The sequence below is a fragment of the Brachyhypopomus gauderio genome, chromosome 1 (assembly GCF_052324685.1).
Source record: "Brachyhypopomus gauderio isolate BG-103 chromosome 1, BGAUD_0.2, whole genome shotgun sequence".
Classification (NCBI taxonomy): Eukaryota; Metazoa; Chordata; class Actinopteri; order Gymnotiformes; family Hypopomidae; genus Brachyhypopomus; species Brachyhypopomus gauderio.
Window position 1 is genome coordinate 12275415 of NC_135211.1, and position 16725 is coordinate 12292139.

Here is a 16725-nt window from a genome sequence, read left to right on the forward strand (position 1 = left end):
AAACTGGGCTGCTTCAGCAGGAGTGGGAAGCAGAGAGAGAGGAATATACACACAGGAAACAGGAAGTCCGGCTATAACTGTTGCCCTCATAATTCAGGTAGCTTTAGAACGGTGCTGTTGCTGTGACATCACACTTCTTCAGCCTCATGGCTGAATTAACAAGCGAGTCTAAGAGCACCGTGTATTCAGTGCATATACTGATTTTGTATAGACCATAGGAAATAAGCATAGGCTCAAATTCTGGCTTGGAATTGGTGACAAGAACAGTATGGCTGACTAAAGTCCACAAGGCCTTCTGAAAAACTGATTTACGCCACATGAGGCCGTTGGACACTGATGCTAAAAATGAAACTTTCCAGAAGGTGGGAAAGTACTGCAGTAAAAAGCATTTTTGTTTTTATTGTATTTGAATCAGCTCTATTTGCTTTCTTTTTCATTCAAGTGTGTGACACGTCGCAATTATTTAAAGAGTATCCCAAATTGCTCAGAGAATGCAGAATGTGTTATTACCGGGTCTGGTTTTGTAGGAGCGCACTGACCACAAACTGTGCCCCGGATCGGGATGGCGGGCCCTGTTTCTTCATGCCTGCCTCGCTAACACAGTGTGTGTGTGTGTGTGTGTGTGTGTGTGTGTGTGTGTGTGTGTGTGTGTGTGTGTGTGTGTGTGTGTGCTCGTTGGGGGCCTGTGTTGGGTGAGCTCACCAGGATCTTCTCTCTGTGTCTCACAGCGGAGAGAGCGGAGCGGGGAAGACCGTTGCAGCCAAGTACATCATGAGCTACATCTCCAGAGTGTCGGGAGGCGGGGCCAAGGTGCAGGTGAGTACGGACACACCTGCCGTGCCCACTCCCGTCCTACACCACCAGGCTGAACCACGAGTGGAGGTGCAGGTGGAGACCTCACGACTAAATACCGCAGGACAGCACGACCTCCTCTTTCCTCATCTTTCTGGTCTCCCCACCCCTCCTCTCCCCAAACCAGCCTGCAGCCATCTGGCCTTCCTGCTAGCCCCTCCCCCACCACACCCCCCGGGCTGGATTACGACGTTCCCTCGGCCGTGGCCGCACACTGAGCATGTGCGATGCGTCTCCCCAGAGCTGATTTAAGGCTCGTTTCCTGCCCGAGCCCTTTTGAGGCCCTGACCGGGGCTCTGTATTCGTGGCACTGCATACCGTGAAGTGACCTCGTCTCGGCTAGTTTAGCCGTCCCCGGTCTTTGTTATGATGAGGGGCTGATGTATTGAGTCGTTTGGCTCTGAGCAACCCCTTCTGCAGACAGACATGTTTGACAGTGCTTTCTTGGAATTCCTGCCAGTATAATGTGGTATGCAGCAGTTTGGATGTAAGAATGTCCTTTATGGCCTTGGACAAAGCCGTGTGTTGGGTTGAAGGCCAGCTCGGTTCCTCCCTGCTCCTGTTGCTCTCGCCTTTGTCTCTCCCCTTGTATGTCATAATGGGTCAGTGTCACATGACTTCCTTCTTTTTTCTGCTCCTCTCCTGTTTGTTATTTGACTCCCAGGTGATACACTACACCCTCACCATTAGTGCCAGTTTCAGTATCTATAGCCAACCCTTCTCTCTCTGTCTCTCCTTCACTGACTCACTCACTCTCTCTCTCTATTCAATTCAATTCTCTCTATCTCTCTCTTCCTTTCCTTTCTGATAGTCTCTGGGTTTAGTGCGCAGTGTCCCTTTTGGACATGGTTAATGCTTTGTAACATCACTTAACCAATTCCTACAACAGGAAAGGGTAATCCACCGTGTCATTTCAGTCATGATGTCAAAAAGGGCTAAAGGGCTTCCATAATTCAAACACCAGATACTAGCAGCTAATACAATAGACTTTTCTCCTCAAAGGCCGGCAGTTCAAGGAGCCCCCTCTCCTCCCAGCTATGTGAGCACGCACAGGCTGCACATATTTAAAGATGCGTAAATGGTCTCTCTGTTGGAATGCTGATGTGAAGTGCATGCGCTCCTGATCTACAGACACTCTGGTTCAGATAAGAGATAATGCTGTCCAGGTGACGGTGCTTAAAGCCTGTGTGTATGTGGGTTGTGTGTGTGTGTGGGGGGGGGGGGGGGGGGGGGGTGGTATTTGCATGTGTAGGGAGCTTGTGGGTGTTTGTGTGCTACAATATTCACACTGCATTGAACTATGCTTAACCGACATATTGTAGACACGGTTCTGTAGTAATACCCCATCCTTATTATTGTTACCCTCACTCTCTTTCACTCTCTCACACTCTCTCGCTCTCTCGCTCTCTCTCCCCATCCTCACAGCATGTCAAAGACATCATCCTGCAGTCCAACCCTCTCCTGGAGGCCTTCGGGAACGCCAAGACCCTGAGGAACAACAACTCCAGCCGATTCGTAAGCACCGCTCCTGTCACATAAAGATGAGGAAAGTGACAGACACATTATATATGCTATATATACTTATTATTATATTGCCAAAAGTATTCGCTCGCCTTCCTTGACTCACATATCAAATCAAATCAAATATATTTGTATAGCGCTTTTCACAACACATGTTGTCACAAAGCGCTTTACAGGATTTACAAGGTTAACAATACTATGGGTCCAAATCTCTTATGAGCAAGCCAAAGGCGACAGTGGCAGGGAAAAACTCCCTAGATGGTGGGGAATAGGAAGAAACCTTGGGAGGACCAAGACTCAAAAGGGAACCCATCCTCCATTGGGCGGCCCGTTAACACACAAATTACACAAAAACAAATTATACAGACGAATACACAAGTCACAAACAAATCACACAATCAGGCGAAGTATAAGGTAACTAGAATGAAAGTTATATTGTCAATGTAAATGTCTTATGATGAACGCCAGGTTTTCATTCCGTGTCGGAGCGATGATACTGGTATTGTAGGCTCCAACAGCAGTGTTACTCCCCAGGTGAACCTCGGAGAAGAAAGATATGTGATGTGGTAAATATGTAACAGATTATTCAAAGGCCAAACTAAACAGATAAATATATGAGCGTAAGTGACATCCCATTCCTAATCCATAGGGTTCAATATGACGTTGGTCCACCCTTTGCAGCTAGAACAGCTGTGTGTTTATGGGGATTTTTGACCATTCTTCCAGAAGCGCATTTGTGAGGTCACATACTGATGTTGGATGAGAAAGCCTGGCTCTCAGTCTCTGCTCTAGTTCATCCTAAAGGTGATGATAAGGTTGAAGTCAGGACTGTATGCAGGCCAGTCAAGTTCATCCACACCAGACTCTGCCATCCACATCTTTATGAACCTTGCTTTGTGCACTGGTGTCATGGTCATGTTGGAAGAGGAAGGGGCCAGCTCCAAACTCTTCCCACAAAGTTGGGAATGTGGAATCCTCCAAAATGTCTTGGTACGCTGAAGCATTCAGAGTTCCTTTCACTGGAACTAAGGGGCCAAGCACAGCTCCTGAAAAACAACCCCACACCATAATCCCCCCTCCACCAAACTTTAGACTTGGCACAGTGCAGTCAGACAAGTACCGTTCTCCTAGCAACCGCCAAACACAGACTCGTCCATCAGATTGCCAGATGGAGAAGAACAATTCGTCACTCCAGAAAACACACCTCCACTGCTTTAGAGTAAAGCGCGGCTTTACACCACTGCTTTGCATTGCATTTGATCTATGACTTGGATGCAGCTGCTCGACCTTGGAAACCCATTCCAAGAAGCTCTCTGCACACTGTTCTTGAGCTAATCTGAAGGCCACATGAAGTTTGGATGTCTGTAGTGACTGACTCTTCACCCGCTGACCATGCTCCGTTAGGTTACGTGGCATACCACTTCGTGGCTGAGTTTCAGTCGTTCCCAAACACTTCCTACTACTGACAGTTGACTGTGGAATATTTAGGAGCGAGGAAGTTTCACGACTGGATTTGTTGCACATGGGGCATCCTATCACAGTTCCACGCTGGAATTCACTGAGCTCCTGAGAGTGACCCATTCTTTCACAAATGCTTGTAGAAACAGTCTGCATGCCTAGGTGCTTAATTTTATACCCCTGTGGCCATGGAAGTGATTGGAACACCTGATTCCGATAATTTGGATGGGTGAGCGAATACATTTGGCAATATAGTGTATATGAAGACCAAGACTGAGACACACAGGGAGGAGGAAAAGATGTTGGGAAGAAAGTTCACAGGAGAGAGAGAGTGTGCTAGAGAGAGAGAGAGAGTGCACTGGAGAGTGAGAAAAAGAGTGAGAATGTGAGCTCTGTGTTCTTTGTTAGATGGGTTATTACTTCAACGGGTCTATGTTACGAGCCTGAAGCAATGTCTTCTAAAGCAAAGAGACAGGAGCAGGAGAAGAAGGCAGGTCCGGGAGGAGGGGGCGGGTCTGGGAGGAAAGGGCGGGTCCAGGAGGAGGGGGAGGGTCTGGGAGGAGGGGGCGGGTCCAGGAGGAGGTGGTGGGTCTGGGAGGCGAGTGTGGGTCTAGAACGGGCATCCAGAGGACATTGTGATATATGAGCTTGGGTACACTTTCCTGGGCCGATGGCCAAGGGCTGTTTTCACTATACTGTGAGGGAGAATCACGCATCCAGCTATTGTAAAGTGAACTCGGCAGAGTGTGTGTGTGTGTGTGTGTGTGTGTGTGTGTGTGTGTGTGTGTGTGTGTGTGTGTGTGTGTGTGTGTATGTGTGAGTGTGCGTGCGTGAGTGTGCGTTCGTGAGTGTGAGTGTGTGTGTGTTTCCTAAGAGTTATTGAGAAAATGAGAGGTATGTGAGGGCTAAAGCTGGTCAGAGATTATGGGGGTTAAAACGGTTTGTTTTGGAATGGAAGTTGCAAGAGGAGTTTGATTCAGAGCCTGTAACATCCGCTGCAGCATCTCTGGCTGTGATCTTCATTTTCAGAGCTTAGCTGCTGTCCGGAAGGCTTTAAATCCAAAGTGGCAAAATCATATCCAGACCAGCTGCCCTGCCATTCTCTCTGTGCCTCTGAGCCTCAGCTTTGTGGGTGTGTTATCTTGTGTGTGTGTGTGTGTGTGTGTGTGTGTGTGTGTGTGTGTGTGTGTGTGTGGCTCTAGGAGGGTAGGGAACTGTATTAGATGCAGCCATCGTGGGGAAGAATGTAATGGACGAACAATGTTTTAGTATACTCAGGGCTCTATGTGCTGCTGGGAATCTCATTACAGCTCTTACTTTACATAAATGTGCTCAGCTCACACACACACACACACACACACACACACACACACACACACACACTAGTGGATTTCAAGTATGTGTATGTGTGTTGGCTACACATGCTCTTTTCTTCAGGACTGGGCACACGTGAACGGGCAGGTGTGCTGTCTGCATGGGTGTGTGTGTGTGTGCATGTGTTTAGAACATTTACTTCTCTTCTACCAGGGGAAATACTTTGAGATTCAATTCAGCTCTGGTGGTGAACCAGATGGCGGGAAAATCTCCAACTTCCTGTTGGAAAAATCCCGCGTGGTAATGAGGAACCCAGGAGAGAGAAGCTTCCACATCTTCTACCAGGTGAGAAGGATAGACAGGCCAGCGCTCCACCTGTCTGCAGTGCTAACGCTCCAGACACTGCCACAGACGTTAGTCTAGACTTGACTCACAGCTCTCCTCCCAGACCTGCTTTTGCAGGCTTAATAGGTCTTCTCCTTACTGCCAGATCTCTCTGGAAGATGGGCGGTTTGGCCTCGTCTGTCTCCACATTAATCTGCTGCTTCTCTGTTAGCTTAGAAGAGTAACATTCAGATTAAAATAAAGAACAAGTGCTCTTTGGTGGAAGTGCACTTGGTGGAAGTGCTCTTAAAATGTTGCCTGCTTTTAATGCACAGCTATTTATTTATTGTTAGTTAATTAATTATACAATTAATTTAGGTTTATGAGTACGGCGTCTGTACGGCTAATTTTTGTATAACTTTGATTTGAATTCTGTAGTTGATAGAGGGGGCCAGTGCAGAGCAGAGGAGCACTTTGGGAATTACCAGCCTGGATTACTATTCTTACCTCAACCAATCAGGATCCTACAAAGTGGATGACATCAACGATAAGAGAGATTTCCAGGAAACACTGGTGAATGAACTTGCTGTTTGACATGCATCTTATTCACATGTGGAGAAGAATGTTTTCTCCACACATCAGGCTGAGGGGCTTTACCTGTTGCAGCTCCCTGCCTCCTAGACCCTTTACCTCCCACCTGCTGTGTAGACCTGCTACCTCTCAACTGCTGTGTAGACCTGTTACCTTCTATGTAGACCTGCTATCTGCCACCTGCTGTGTAGACCTGCTAACTCCCACCTGCTGTGTAGACCTGTTACCTTCTGTGTAGGCCTGCTACCTCCCACCTGCTGTGTAGACCTGTTACCTTCTGTGTAGACCTGCTACCTCCCACCTGCTGTGTAGACCTGTTACATCTCACCTGCTGTGTAGACCTGCTACATCTCACCTGCTGTGTAGACCTGTTACATCTCACCTGCTGTGTAGACCTGCTACCTTCCGCCTGCTGTGTAGACCTGCTACATCCCACCTGTTGTGTAGACCTGCTACCTGCTGTCTATCCTCTTTAGCTGCAGTGAGTAAGTTTCCTGTTTCTTTCCTTTTGTTCATTCCGTCTTGTTTACTTTCTTTCTCTCTTTGTTCTCTTGCTCTCCACACTCCCTCGTTTCTGCTCGTAGCAGACACCTGGTTTGATTTATCAGGGAGCACACAGCAGGCATGATTAGAGGGCATGGCCTGGGAAATGCCAGTGGCGAGCGACTGCACAATCTGTTCAAGTAACTTCCTCCCTCCCTCCCTCCCTCCCTCTCTCCCTCCCTCCCTCTCTCTCTTTCTTTCTCCCCCCACAGCACGCCATGGACGTCATTGGAATCAAGGGGGAGGACCGCACCATGGTGTTGCAGATTGTGACCGGTGTTCTTCACCTGGGCAACATTAGCTTCCGAGAGGAGGGGAACTACGCGGCCGTGGAGAGCGAGGAGTGTGAGTAGCGCCTGTCCCCTCCGCCGAGAGAGAGAGAGAGAGAGAGGGAGAGAGAGAGAGAGAGAGAGAGGGAGAGGGGCGCACTGCTCTGTCTTCCCCCACGGAAGGCCACATGTCTCTCTTTGGCTCTGTCTGACCTCTGTCTGTCTCTCTCTCTCTCTCCCTCTCTCTCTCTCTCTCTCTCTCTCTCTCTCTCTTCCCGCTCTTGCTACATTCACCCACTAAACGGTGCCCCTTCTCTGTGGCTCTGCATGCGTGACATCATGGACTAAAATTACACAGAGAAATGCAGCGCTTCCTGTGCTACCCGCCCACCCTTCCGCCCCTCCCTTCTGTCTGCCCTCGTCTGTTTCTCCCTACCTTCTCCCCTCCATCCACTTCATCCCTTCGTCCCTCTAGCCGCTGTGCTGTGTTGCTGTGATCAAATCTGTGCGTTTCCTGACGCCATCCCCCAAACGGCCGGCCCCCAGGACCTCTTCCTGTCTGCTGCCAATGGCTTTCACACATTCAGCCAGGAAGCTGAGGTGAAAATAACTCTTTATAGAGCAGCGTTTTCTGGTTGTGTTGAAGCCACAGTCCAGTGTGTGTGAAGTGCTGAGTGGAGCTCTGTTTCTGAGTAACTCAGATGTGTGGAGAACCTCTTGCCTAACCCTAATACTTCACTGGTGACTCTACTGCGTATTTCGGGGTGATTTAAGCTCAAAATTGGTGTAAATTCATGACCTTCTTTCCTGCCGGGGTAAAATTTGAATAGTTAGGCAGGCTGTGTGTATGTTTGTGTGTGTGTGTGTGTGTGTGTGTGTGTGTGTGTGTGTGTGTGTGTGTGTGAGACCGCATAAGCGGTCATCCCCACTCCGGACTCTGGTACACTACCACCACGCCCTCTTTTCCCATGAGCCCACTAGGGTAGATGAAGCACGCGAGTGCGTGTGTGCCGGTGTGTGTCTTCAGCTAAATGAGAGCAGTTCCCCTCAGGAGGGCGATGAGTCAGAGTGCAGTCAGACAGGGCCGGTTCAGATTGGACCAGACTCCAGTCAGCTCCTCACCCTGGTCTCCGTGTCCTTAGAGGTGAGCCTTTGTTGTGGGTAAGCGAAAGCGCTGACCGTCATACGAGTCGTCTGGTGCAAAACTCGGTCGCCTTTGTTCCATGGAAACGTTTCTTCTGTTTCCATAAAGGCACTCTTGTTCAGAGGACCGTGAAATCGGACGAGTCGACGTCAAATGTAGAGAACTCCTCCAGGATACCTCGTTTACTCCTTTTTGAAGGAGCTCTTTTTTTTTTAAAAAGCTCGTCTCGCTCCCCTCTCCGCAGTCCTGGCCTTTCCCGCGTTCCTGCTGGGCATCGAGCAGGGCCGCCTGAAGGAGAAACTGACCAGTCGCAAGATGGACGGCCGCTGGGGGGGCAAGTCTGAGTCCATCGACGTGACCCTGAACGTGGAGCAGGCGTGTTTCACACGTGATGCTCTATCCAAAGCTCTGCACGCACGTGTCTTTGATTACCTGGTAGAGGTATGCAATGTCATTCCCGTATGCTAGACCATTATGTTTGCTTTTCAAGCAGTTAGGAGGTATTAAAAGCACAATTTTTCCTTTTCTAGTCTATCAATAAGGCCATGGTGAAGGACCACCAGGAGCTGAATATCGGGGTGCTGGATATCTATGGATTTGAAATTTTCCAGGTACAGGAATAAATGCTCCATATCACAGATTAAATCAAATGTTCCACATCTTTGTGTACTTGTTTATTTGTCTGAAGAGCCTGAAGCAGTCCTTTGTCCTGTGAAGAGGGTGTTGTTTATATTTGTCTAGATTGTGTCTAAATTGGGTCTTTTGTCCCAGACAGGAAATAGTCTTAATGGATTTAGCTAAGATGATTAGAGTCTGGACCAGAGACCGTATATATAATATATATGTATATATAATATATATATATACGGTCTCTGGTCTGGACAGGTAGCCACTCTGTACACTTCTCCAAGGAGTGTTGGTAGACTGCACACAGATCACAACATGCAAACGGGAAATGCCTTCATGTTTCATGTACCGGAGTACAGAAAACCTCAGGCCTTGTTTTGGATCTCGATGTTAATGAAAGATGTCTGATGCATGCGTTTGTTTGTTTGTTTGTTTGTTTGTTTGTGTGTTTTAGAAAAATGGATTTGAGCAGTTCTGCATTAACTTTGTGAATGAGAAGCTGCAGCAGATATTCATTGAGCTGACCCTGAAAGCAGAACAGGTACCGATTCATCTATAATAGACCAATCATGGGTCAGGGTCATCTATAATAGACCAATCATGGGTCAGGGTCATCTATAATAGACCAATCATGGGTCAGGGTCATCTATAATAGACCAATCATGGGTCAGGGTCATCTATAATAGACCAATCATGGGTCAGGGTCATCTCTAATAGACCAATCATGGGTCAGGGTCATCTATAATAGACCAATCATGGGTCAGGGTCATCTATAATAGACCAATCATGGGTCAGGGTCATCTATAATAGACCAATCTACAGACTCTACACGTTTCTGCTGTATATGGTCACTGTGGTTTATATCAGTGTATGAGAGAATAATGATCTGTCTGCTTTAATTTGTGTGGCCTTTCTGAACTAGGTCAGCCATTTCATGAAGTAGCACTGCAAGACTTTATCTTCCACTGTAGTTATATTACATTCTTTTCATCTTTTCCTCTCTGTCCCTCTCTCTCCCCATCTCTCCCTCTCTCCCTCTTTCAGGAAGAGTATGTGCAGGAAGGAATCCGATGGACACCCATCGAATACTTCAACAACAAGATTGTCTGTGACCTCATTGAGAGTAAATTGGTAAGGGGGGGGGGGGGGGGGGGTTGTAGTTGACAGGATATACGTTTCGTTTCCTAACAGTACTTAATGCACCCAATAAAAGCAGTGTGACAAATCGAGAAATCCCCACCTACACACCCTCCTCTGATTCCCACATCTGCCTGTCCAACAACTTCCTGTTTGTTCTACATGGCTAAGATGCCTGATTTGATTTGTCTGTCGCAAAGAGGTTTACCCATGAAGTCCACAATGAAATACAGTCATCGAGATTCACCATCCTGCAGTTTAGTTCAAACCCTAATCGGATTCACCTGACTGGAGCTAAGCAGCCCTGACTTAAGCGTGCACCAGTGCATGACCCAGAGTCACACTGGGAGATGCTCCTGTGTGTGTGTGTGTGTGTGTGTGTGTGTGTGTGTGTGTGTGTGTGGCGCTCTTGGGCAGGTCAGCCTGCAACACACTGCAAGGCTCGTGTTTACAGTTGGCCCACATCAGGTCGTGTTGCATTTGCATAAAGTCTTCAGCTGAATGGTTGGCGTCGTGTTTTCCCAGAATCCTCCAGGCATCATGAGTATCCTGGACGACGTGTGCGCCACCATGCATGCCAAAGGAGAAGGTGCGGACCAGACCATGCTGCAGAAACTACGCATGCAGATCAACAACCACGAGCACTTCAACAGCTGGAACCAGGGCTTCATCATCCACCACTACGCCGGGAAGGTCCGCCTGCACCTTCTTAGGCCACGCCCCCAGGCCACGCCCCTAGCCCCCTGGCCGTTTCCCCCTCACACTCTTTATGGATGATTATTCAGAGGAAGGAGTGAATGTGTGTGTGTGTGTGTGTGTGTGTGTGTGTGTGTGTGTGTGTGTGTGTGTGTGTGTGTGTGTGTGTGTGTGTGTGTGTGTGTGTGTGTGTGTGCACGTATGCAAACACAAACCCCCGGCACATATTCCTTGTTTATTGAGGTGTGTTGTGACAGAAGGAGAATGAGAGGGCTAAATTAACTACATTCAGTAGACAACACACTCCATTATCATGTTCATTAGCCCATGATGGTACATAGCAGCTCACAGTTCCTTAATTTGTTGTCTCTTATAAATCTTATAAGGTGTGTGTGTGTGTGTGTGTGTGTGTGTGTGTGTGTGTGTGTGTGTGTGTGTGTGTGTATGCTCTCTCCAGGTGTCCTATGATGCAGAGGGCTTCTGTGAGAGGAACAGAGATGTCCTCTTCACTGACTTGATTGAGCTGATGCAGAGCAGCGAAATGTGAGTGGAAGCCTGGTACCCAATCACACTCCACTCATCAATGAGTCAAAGTCATGCAGCCAATCAAATTCTTTATCCACCGCTGAGTCAAAACCACTCGGAGCCCCGAGTTTGTTCTCGTCCCTTCTTTGTACAGACTGATTCATTGTGATGTATGAAAGAAATTTACATTATTCAGCCATCTGGCCAGCAGCCGCAGAAGTGGGTCAGTTCTGGCTTTTGAGCACAAGGCTGCAGGCTTCCCCAGCCCTTTCCCTTTCATGAGGGAGTGTGACTGCTGGTCCTGTGCACTCCAGGGCCTCCTCGAAGTCAGAGAGGCCGCCAGTTCAAACAGCCCTCTGTCCCCTCCCACTGTCCCCTCCCTCTGTCCCCTCCCACTGTCCCCTCCCACTGTCCCCTCCCTCTGTCCCCTCCCACTGTCCCCTCCCTCTGTCCCCTCCCTCTGTCCCCTCCCACTGTCCCCTCCCTCTGTCCCCTCCCTCTGTCCCCTCCCTCTGTCCCCTCCCTCTGTCCCCTGTGTTGCGTAGCATGCTGAGGGTCCACATTCAAACCTCATTCGCACAAATGCCGTGAGGCATAATGGCATAATCACAGAGGCAAATTGAGCATACACACATACACAAATCTACATGCAAATACACAGAGGGCATCTTAACACACGTGTGTGTGTGTGTGTGTGTGTGTGTGTGTGTGTGTGTGTGTGTGTGTGTGTGTGTGTGTGTGTGTGTGTGTGTGTGTGTGTGTGTGTGTGCGTGTCCACACCTAGTCTTAGAAAACCCTTCTTTCATCAGATTGCCTTTTGGAGAACTGAGGAACACAGAGTATATTTGCAGCACAGCCCTACCTTGACCTGTAACCTTTAGCCTTTATTAAAAGGTCACTCAGTGTAGATACTTTCTTTTTTTTAATAAAATGCTTTTTTAATAACAATCCTTTATATATGCTTTCAATTCATTGTATTTATTTTACTTATCTTATTTATTCAGCTTTCATGTTTGCGTGTTCCAAATTGTGTGGAAAGTAACAGAGATATGCAGATACAGATCGTTATTTAGTAGTCTGTTTAAAACGCAGATAGATTTTAAAGATTTGAAAGATTCATCATCATCCCTGGCAAAAGCATTAGCATCAGCGAAAGAAATACGCAGTAATAGGCCGCATTTTATCATGGAACGAGACATATTTGCCAAATCCATTCCAACTTCCTTCTTGGGCTGAAAGAGACTCACACACACACCCAGAGTTTCTGGAGTACTGACAAGTGTGTGTTACATTCCGACCAGCTCCGAGCCACCGAGATCAGGGCCTGGCGTGTTTCTGAGTTCCCACATACGGTAATATGATGCAGATGAATGCACCAAAACGGTAGTTACTGGTCTGAATTTCAGGAGAAAAACAAAAAAGTGAAAAGCCCATAGTACAGGGCCGGAGTTCAGATGGTCGCCGAACACCAGGGGCCCGAAGCCACAGCTATTCCTGCTTCGGCACCGGTCCTAAACGTCCGGGACGAGGAGCAGGACTTGAGGGACCTGACTCAGAAACACTCCACACTAGCCAAGGCTCTGTTCTCCCTTCCTCCCCTTGCACTCATCTTTTTATTCTCTTTTTTCACCCCCCCCTCTCTCTCTCTCTCCCCCTTTTATGTAATCGTTCCTGTTTGTCTTGGGTCGGCTGTCCTCGGCAGAGGCTTCATCCGGGCGCTCTTCCCAGAAAACCTGAATGCAGAGAAGAAAGGTCGACCCACTACGGCAGGCAGTAAAATTAAGGTACGCTGTGAGGTGGTGTGTGTGTGTGTGTGTGTGTGTGTGTGTGTGTGTGTGTGTGTGTGTGTGTGTGTGTGTGTGTGTGTGTGTGTGTGTGTGTGTGTGTGTGTGTGTGTGCGCTCAGTCCCACCTCATCATGTGTATGACAGGTGTGATAGGTGCATGTCTAAAGCCTCATTCACGCATAATATTTCAGTGTCTCATTATATCACTGATATTGAGAACTTTTATTATGCTGCCAGATCTGTCAGGCCTGAAGACACAACTCTGTATTTAATATGTTTAATGATGAGTCTGTTAATGTGGTAATGCTGACAATAATTCAGCAAACATTTCCCAGTGCTGTAAACAACAGCTCATTCCATGAAGCAGCTGTGTGACTCTCTCTCTTTCCTTTTCCTTTTCTCACTGTCTCTTTCCATCTCTCTTCCTCTCCGTCTGCCTCTCTCCCTTTCTTTCTCTAACAGAAACAAGCTAATGATTTGGTGAGTACCCTCATGAAGTGTACACCCCATTACATCCGCTGTATCAAACCCAATGAGACCAAGAAGCCCAAAGACTGGGAGGAGAGCAGGTAAACACACACACACACACACACACACACACACACACACACACACACACACAAACAAACACACTCCAAACACATATTCCATTAGTTTCTCTTGGTGGCTGATGTATTGATGCGCTCCAACTGTGCATGTAAACCGGCTGCTGGCTGTATTAAGTGTTTTCGTCCTTATGAACAGGCACATGTGTGCGTGCATTTACATGTGTGTATATGTGTGTGTTTGAGTGCCTGTGCAACCTTTGCACACCTCCTTTGGTGTCTGTTAGCAGACATGGGTTAACATCTGTCGCTGCGTCCTCTGAAAGGGTTTGAGCCTGCTTCATGCTTTATTGGCTCATCAGCATGCCTGCTGAACCTTTAATAAACACAGCAACTTGATTGGCTGGTATTAAAAGCTTTGATAATGAATACCAGAAGATACATGCGAACATGTTTGAAACGAGTCCTCTCTCCCTCAGAGTGAAGCACCAGGTGGAATATCTTGGTCTGAAGGAGAATATCCGAGTGAGGCGTGCTGGCTATGCTTACAGGAGAATCTTCCGCAAGTTCCTGAACAGGTAAACAATAACCTCCCCCACCCTCCACACTTACTGACTGAACCCTCCACACTTACTGACTGAACCCTTCACACTTACTGACTGAACCCTTCACACTCACTAACTGAACTCTCCACACTTACTGACTGAACCCCCCCACACTTACTGACTGCACCCTCCACACTTACTGACTGAACCCTTCACACTCACTGACTGAACCCTTCACACTTACTGACTAAACCCTCCACACTTACTGACTGCACCCTCCACACTTACTGACTGAACCCCCCACACTTACTGATTGAACCCTTCACACTTACTGACTGAACCCCCCCACACTTACTGACTGCACCCTCCACACTTACTGACTGAACCCTCCACACTTACTGACTGCACCCTCCACACTTACTGACTGAACCCTCCACACTTACTGACTGAACCCTTCACACTTACTGACTGAACCCTCCACACTTACTGACTGAACCTTCCACACTTACTAACTGAACCCTTCACACTTACTGACTGAACCCTTCACACTTACTAACTGAACCCTTCACACTTACTGACTGAACCCTCCACACTTACTGACTGAACCCCCCACACTCCTACTGACTGAACCCCTCCACACTTACTGACTGAACCCCTCCACACTTACTGACTGAACCCTCCACACTTACTGACTGAACCCTCCACACTCACTGACTGAACCCTTCACACTCCCTGACTGAACCCTTCACACTCACTGACTGAACCCTCCACACTTACTGACTGCACCCTTCACACTTACTGACTGCACCCTCCACACTTACTGACTGAACCCCCCACACTTACTGACTGAACCCTTCACACTTACTGACTGAACCCTTCACACTTACTGACTGAACCCTTCACACTTACTGACTGAACCCTCCACACTTACTGACTGCACCCTCCACACTTACTGACTGCACCCTCCACACTTACTGACTGCACCCTTCACACTTACTGACTGAACCCTTCACAATTACTGACTGAACCCTCCACACTTACTGACTGAACCCTTCACACTTACTGACTGAACCCTTCACACTTACTGACTGAACCCTCCACACTTACTGACTGAACCCTCCACACTTACTAACTGAACCCTTCACACTTACTGACTGAACCCTTCACACTTACTGACTGAACCCTCCACACTTACTGACTGAACCCTCCACACTTACTAACTGAACCCTCCACACTTACTGACTGAACCCTCCACACTTACTGACTGAACCCTCCACACTTACTGACTGAACCTTCCACACTTACTGACTGAACCCTCCACACTTACTAACTGAACCCTTCACACTTACTGACTGAACCCTCCACACTTACTAACTGAACCCTTCACACTTACTGACTGAACCCTCCACAATTACTGACTGAACCCCCCCACACTCCTACTGACTGAACCCCTCCACACTTACTGACTGAACCCTCCACACTTACTGACTGCACCCTTCTCACTCATGCTGACTGAACCCTCCACACTCATGCTGACTGGGCTAGAGTTTAAAGAGTTCAGCCCCAGAGCCAGATAGCATGGTGGCACACAGCTGTACAAATGATCAACAGTAATAGCCTGGCCTCTGCCCAGAAGGCAGATTTATGTCTGAGGGAGCAGCTATGGAGACAGTGAGAGTATGGGTGAGTGAGCAAGAAGAGAATAGAACACAGTGAAATAATGGAAGCAAAGAAAGAGACTACATGAGGAGTAAAAGAGTAAGTAAATGGGCAAACATGGCCGTGTTGGTCTTGTAAATAGCATTTCTTCTGTGATTGAAGCATGGCCGCTGCAGTCTCCTCGATTACAGCTTACCGCAGAGCTCTCCTCCCTTCTTCTCTTTCTCTTTGTTTTCATTCTAATTGTCTGTCTCTCTCTTCCACAGTCTGTCTGTCTCACAAAGTAGCCTGACTAAGAAGCAGGTACTGGATGCTCTAGTCAGAAATGTGGCTCTAGCTCATAAAGAGAGAGAAAGTGAGAGAGAAAGTGAGAGAGAAAGTGAGAGAGAATGTAAGAGAGAGAAAGTGAGGGAGAACTCACTGCTAACACCCTCACTTTGCTTAGTGTTATCACAGAGGGGGACCCTCAATGCACCGCAGGCGTGGTATAAATGTAGGATTATGGTGAATCTCTGCAGGATTTAAGGTGCTAAAAACAGGGAAGTCTAACTCTGAAACATCTGCTGCACATATTCCCATGCTTCTGTTACCTGTGGCTTTAACCGTCTGAGGAGCTGTTTTACTTCCCAGAGGATCATGCACAGAAACAGAATCAACGTGTTCCAAGGTTTTGGACTGTCTGAAGCAACCTAGACACTGGTCAGGTCTTCTTTTTCACGCTGTCACTGGGGTTTGCTGCCCAAGCTGTGGCCCATGTTCTAGTGAAGGCTCGTGGAGCACATCTGCCTGGGTGTCCCAGGATTCACTGGGCCTTTTGCTGTCTCGTCGTTTGTTAATGTTAGCACAAGAACTGTGGGAGTGGCCACTCTGTTAGAATCCATTGGCTTCTCACAGACCTCCTGAGACATGTAGACACTATCTCTCTTTCTCTCTCTCTCTTTCTCTCTCTCTCTTTCACTCACACACACACACATGTTCTCTCCACCCTGCCTCTGTATGCTTTCTCCAGACATACACACCCCAAACACACACACAAACACAAGCACACATGCACACATTCAGAGTGTGCGCGCACGAGAGAGAGACAAGGATCTCTTTTACTGGTTCCTTTGCTTTGAGGGCACAGCTATAGGCACTGGGGGGGGGGGGGGGGTTTACACTCACGGTCATGAAAGGCGGACTTGTGCTG

At 48.0% G+C, this 16725-nt stretch overlaps 1 protein-coding gene across 2 annotated transcripts in view; it reads left to right on the forward strand.

Moving 5' to 3' along the window:
- myo1ea (myosin IEa) overlaps positions 1–16725 on the forward strand; it is a 46808-nt gene that overhangs the window by 20710 nt on the left and 9373 nt on the right. For both annotated transcript variants that reach the window (XM_076997055.1, XM_076997064.1), the window contains exons 5-18: positions 729–816; positions 2278–2367; positions 5359–5490; positions 5908–6042; positions 6816–6948; positions 8261–8457; positions 8547–8627; positions 9098–9184; positions 9688–9774; positions 10306–10473; positions 10934–11019; positions 12704–12785; positions 13250–13356; positions 13812–13910. In XM_076997055.1, the coding sequence (XP_076853170.1) occupies positions 729–816; positions 2278–2367; positions 5359–5490; positions 5908–6042; positions 6816–6948; positions 8261–8457; positions 8547–8627; positions 9098–9184; positions 9688–9774; positions 10306–10473; positions 10934–11019; positions 12704–12785; positions 13250–13356; positions 13812–13910 (1572 nt within the window). The remainder of the gene's footprint in view (positions 1–728; positions 817–2277; positions 2368–5358; positions 5491–5907; positions 6043–6815; positions 6949–8260; positions 8458–8546; positions 8628–9097; positions 9185–9687; positions 9775–10305; positions 10474–10933; positions 11020–12703; positions 12786–13249; positions 13357–13811; positions 13911–16725) is intronic.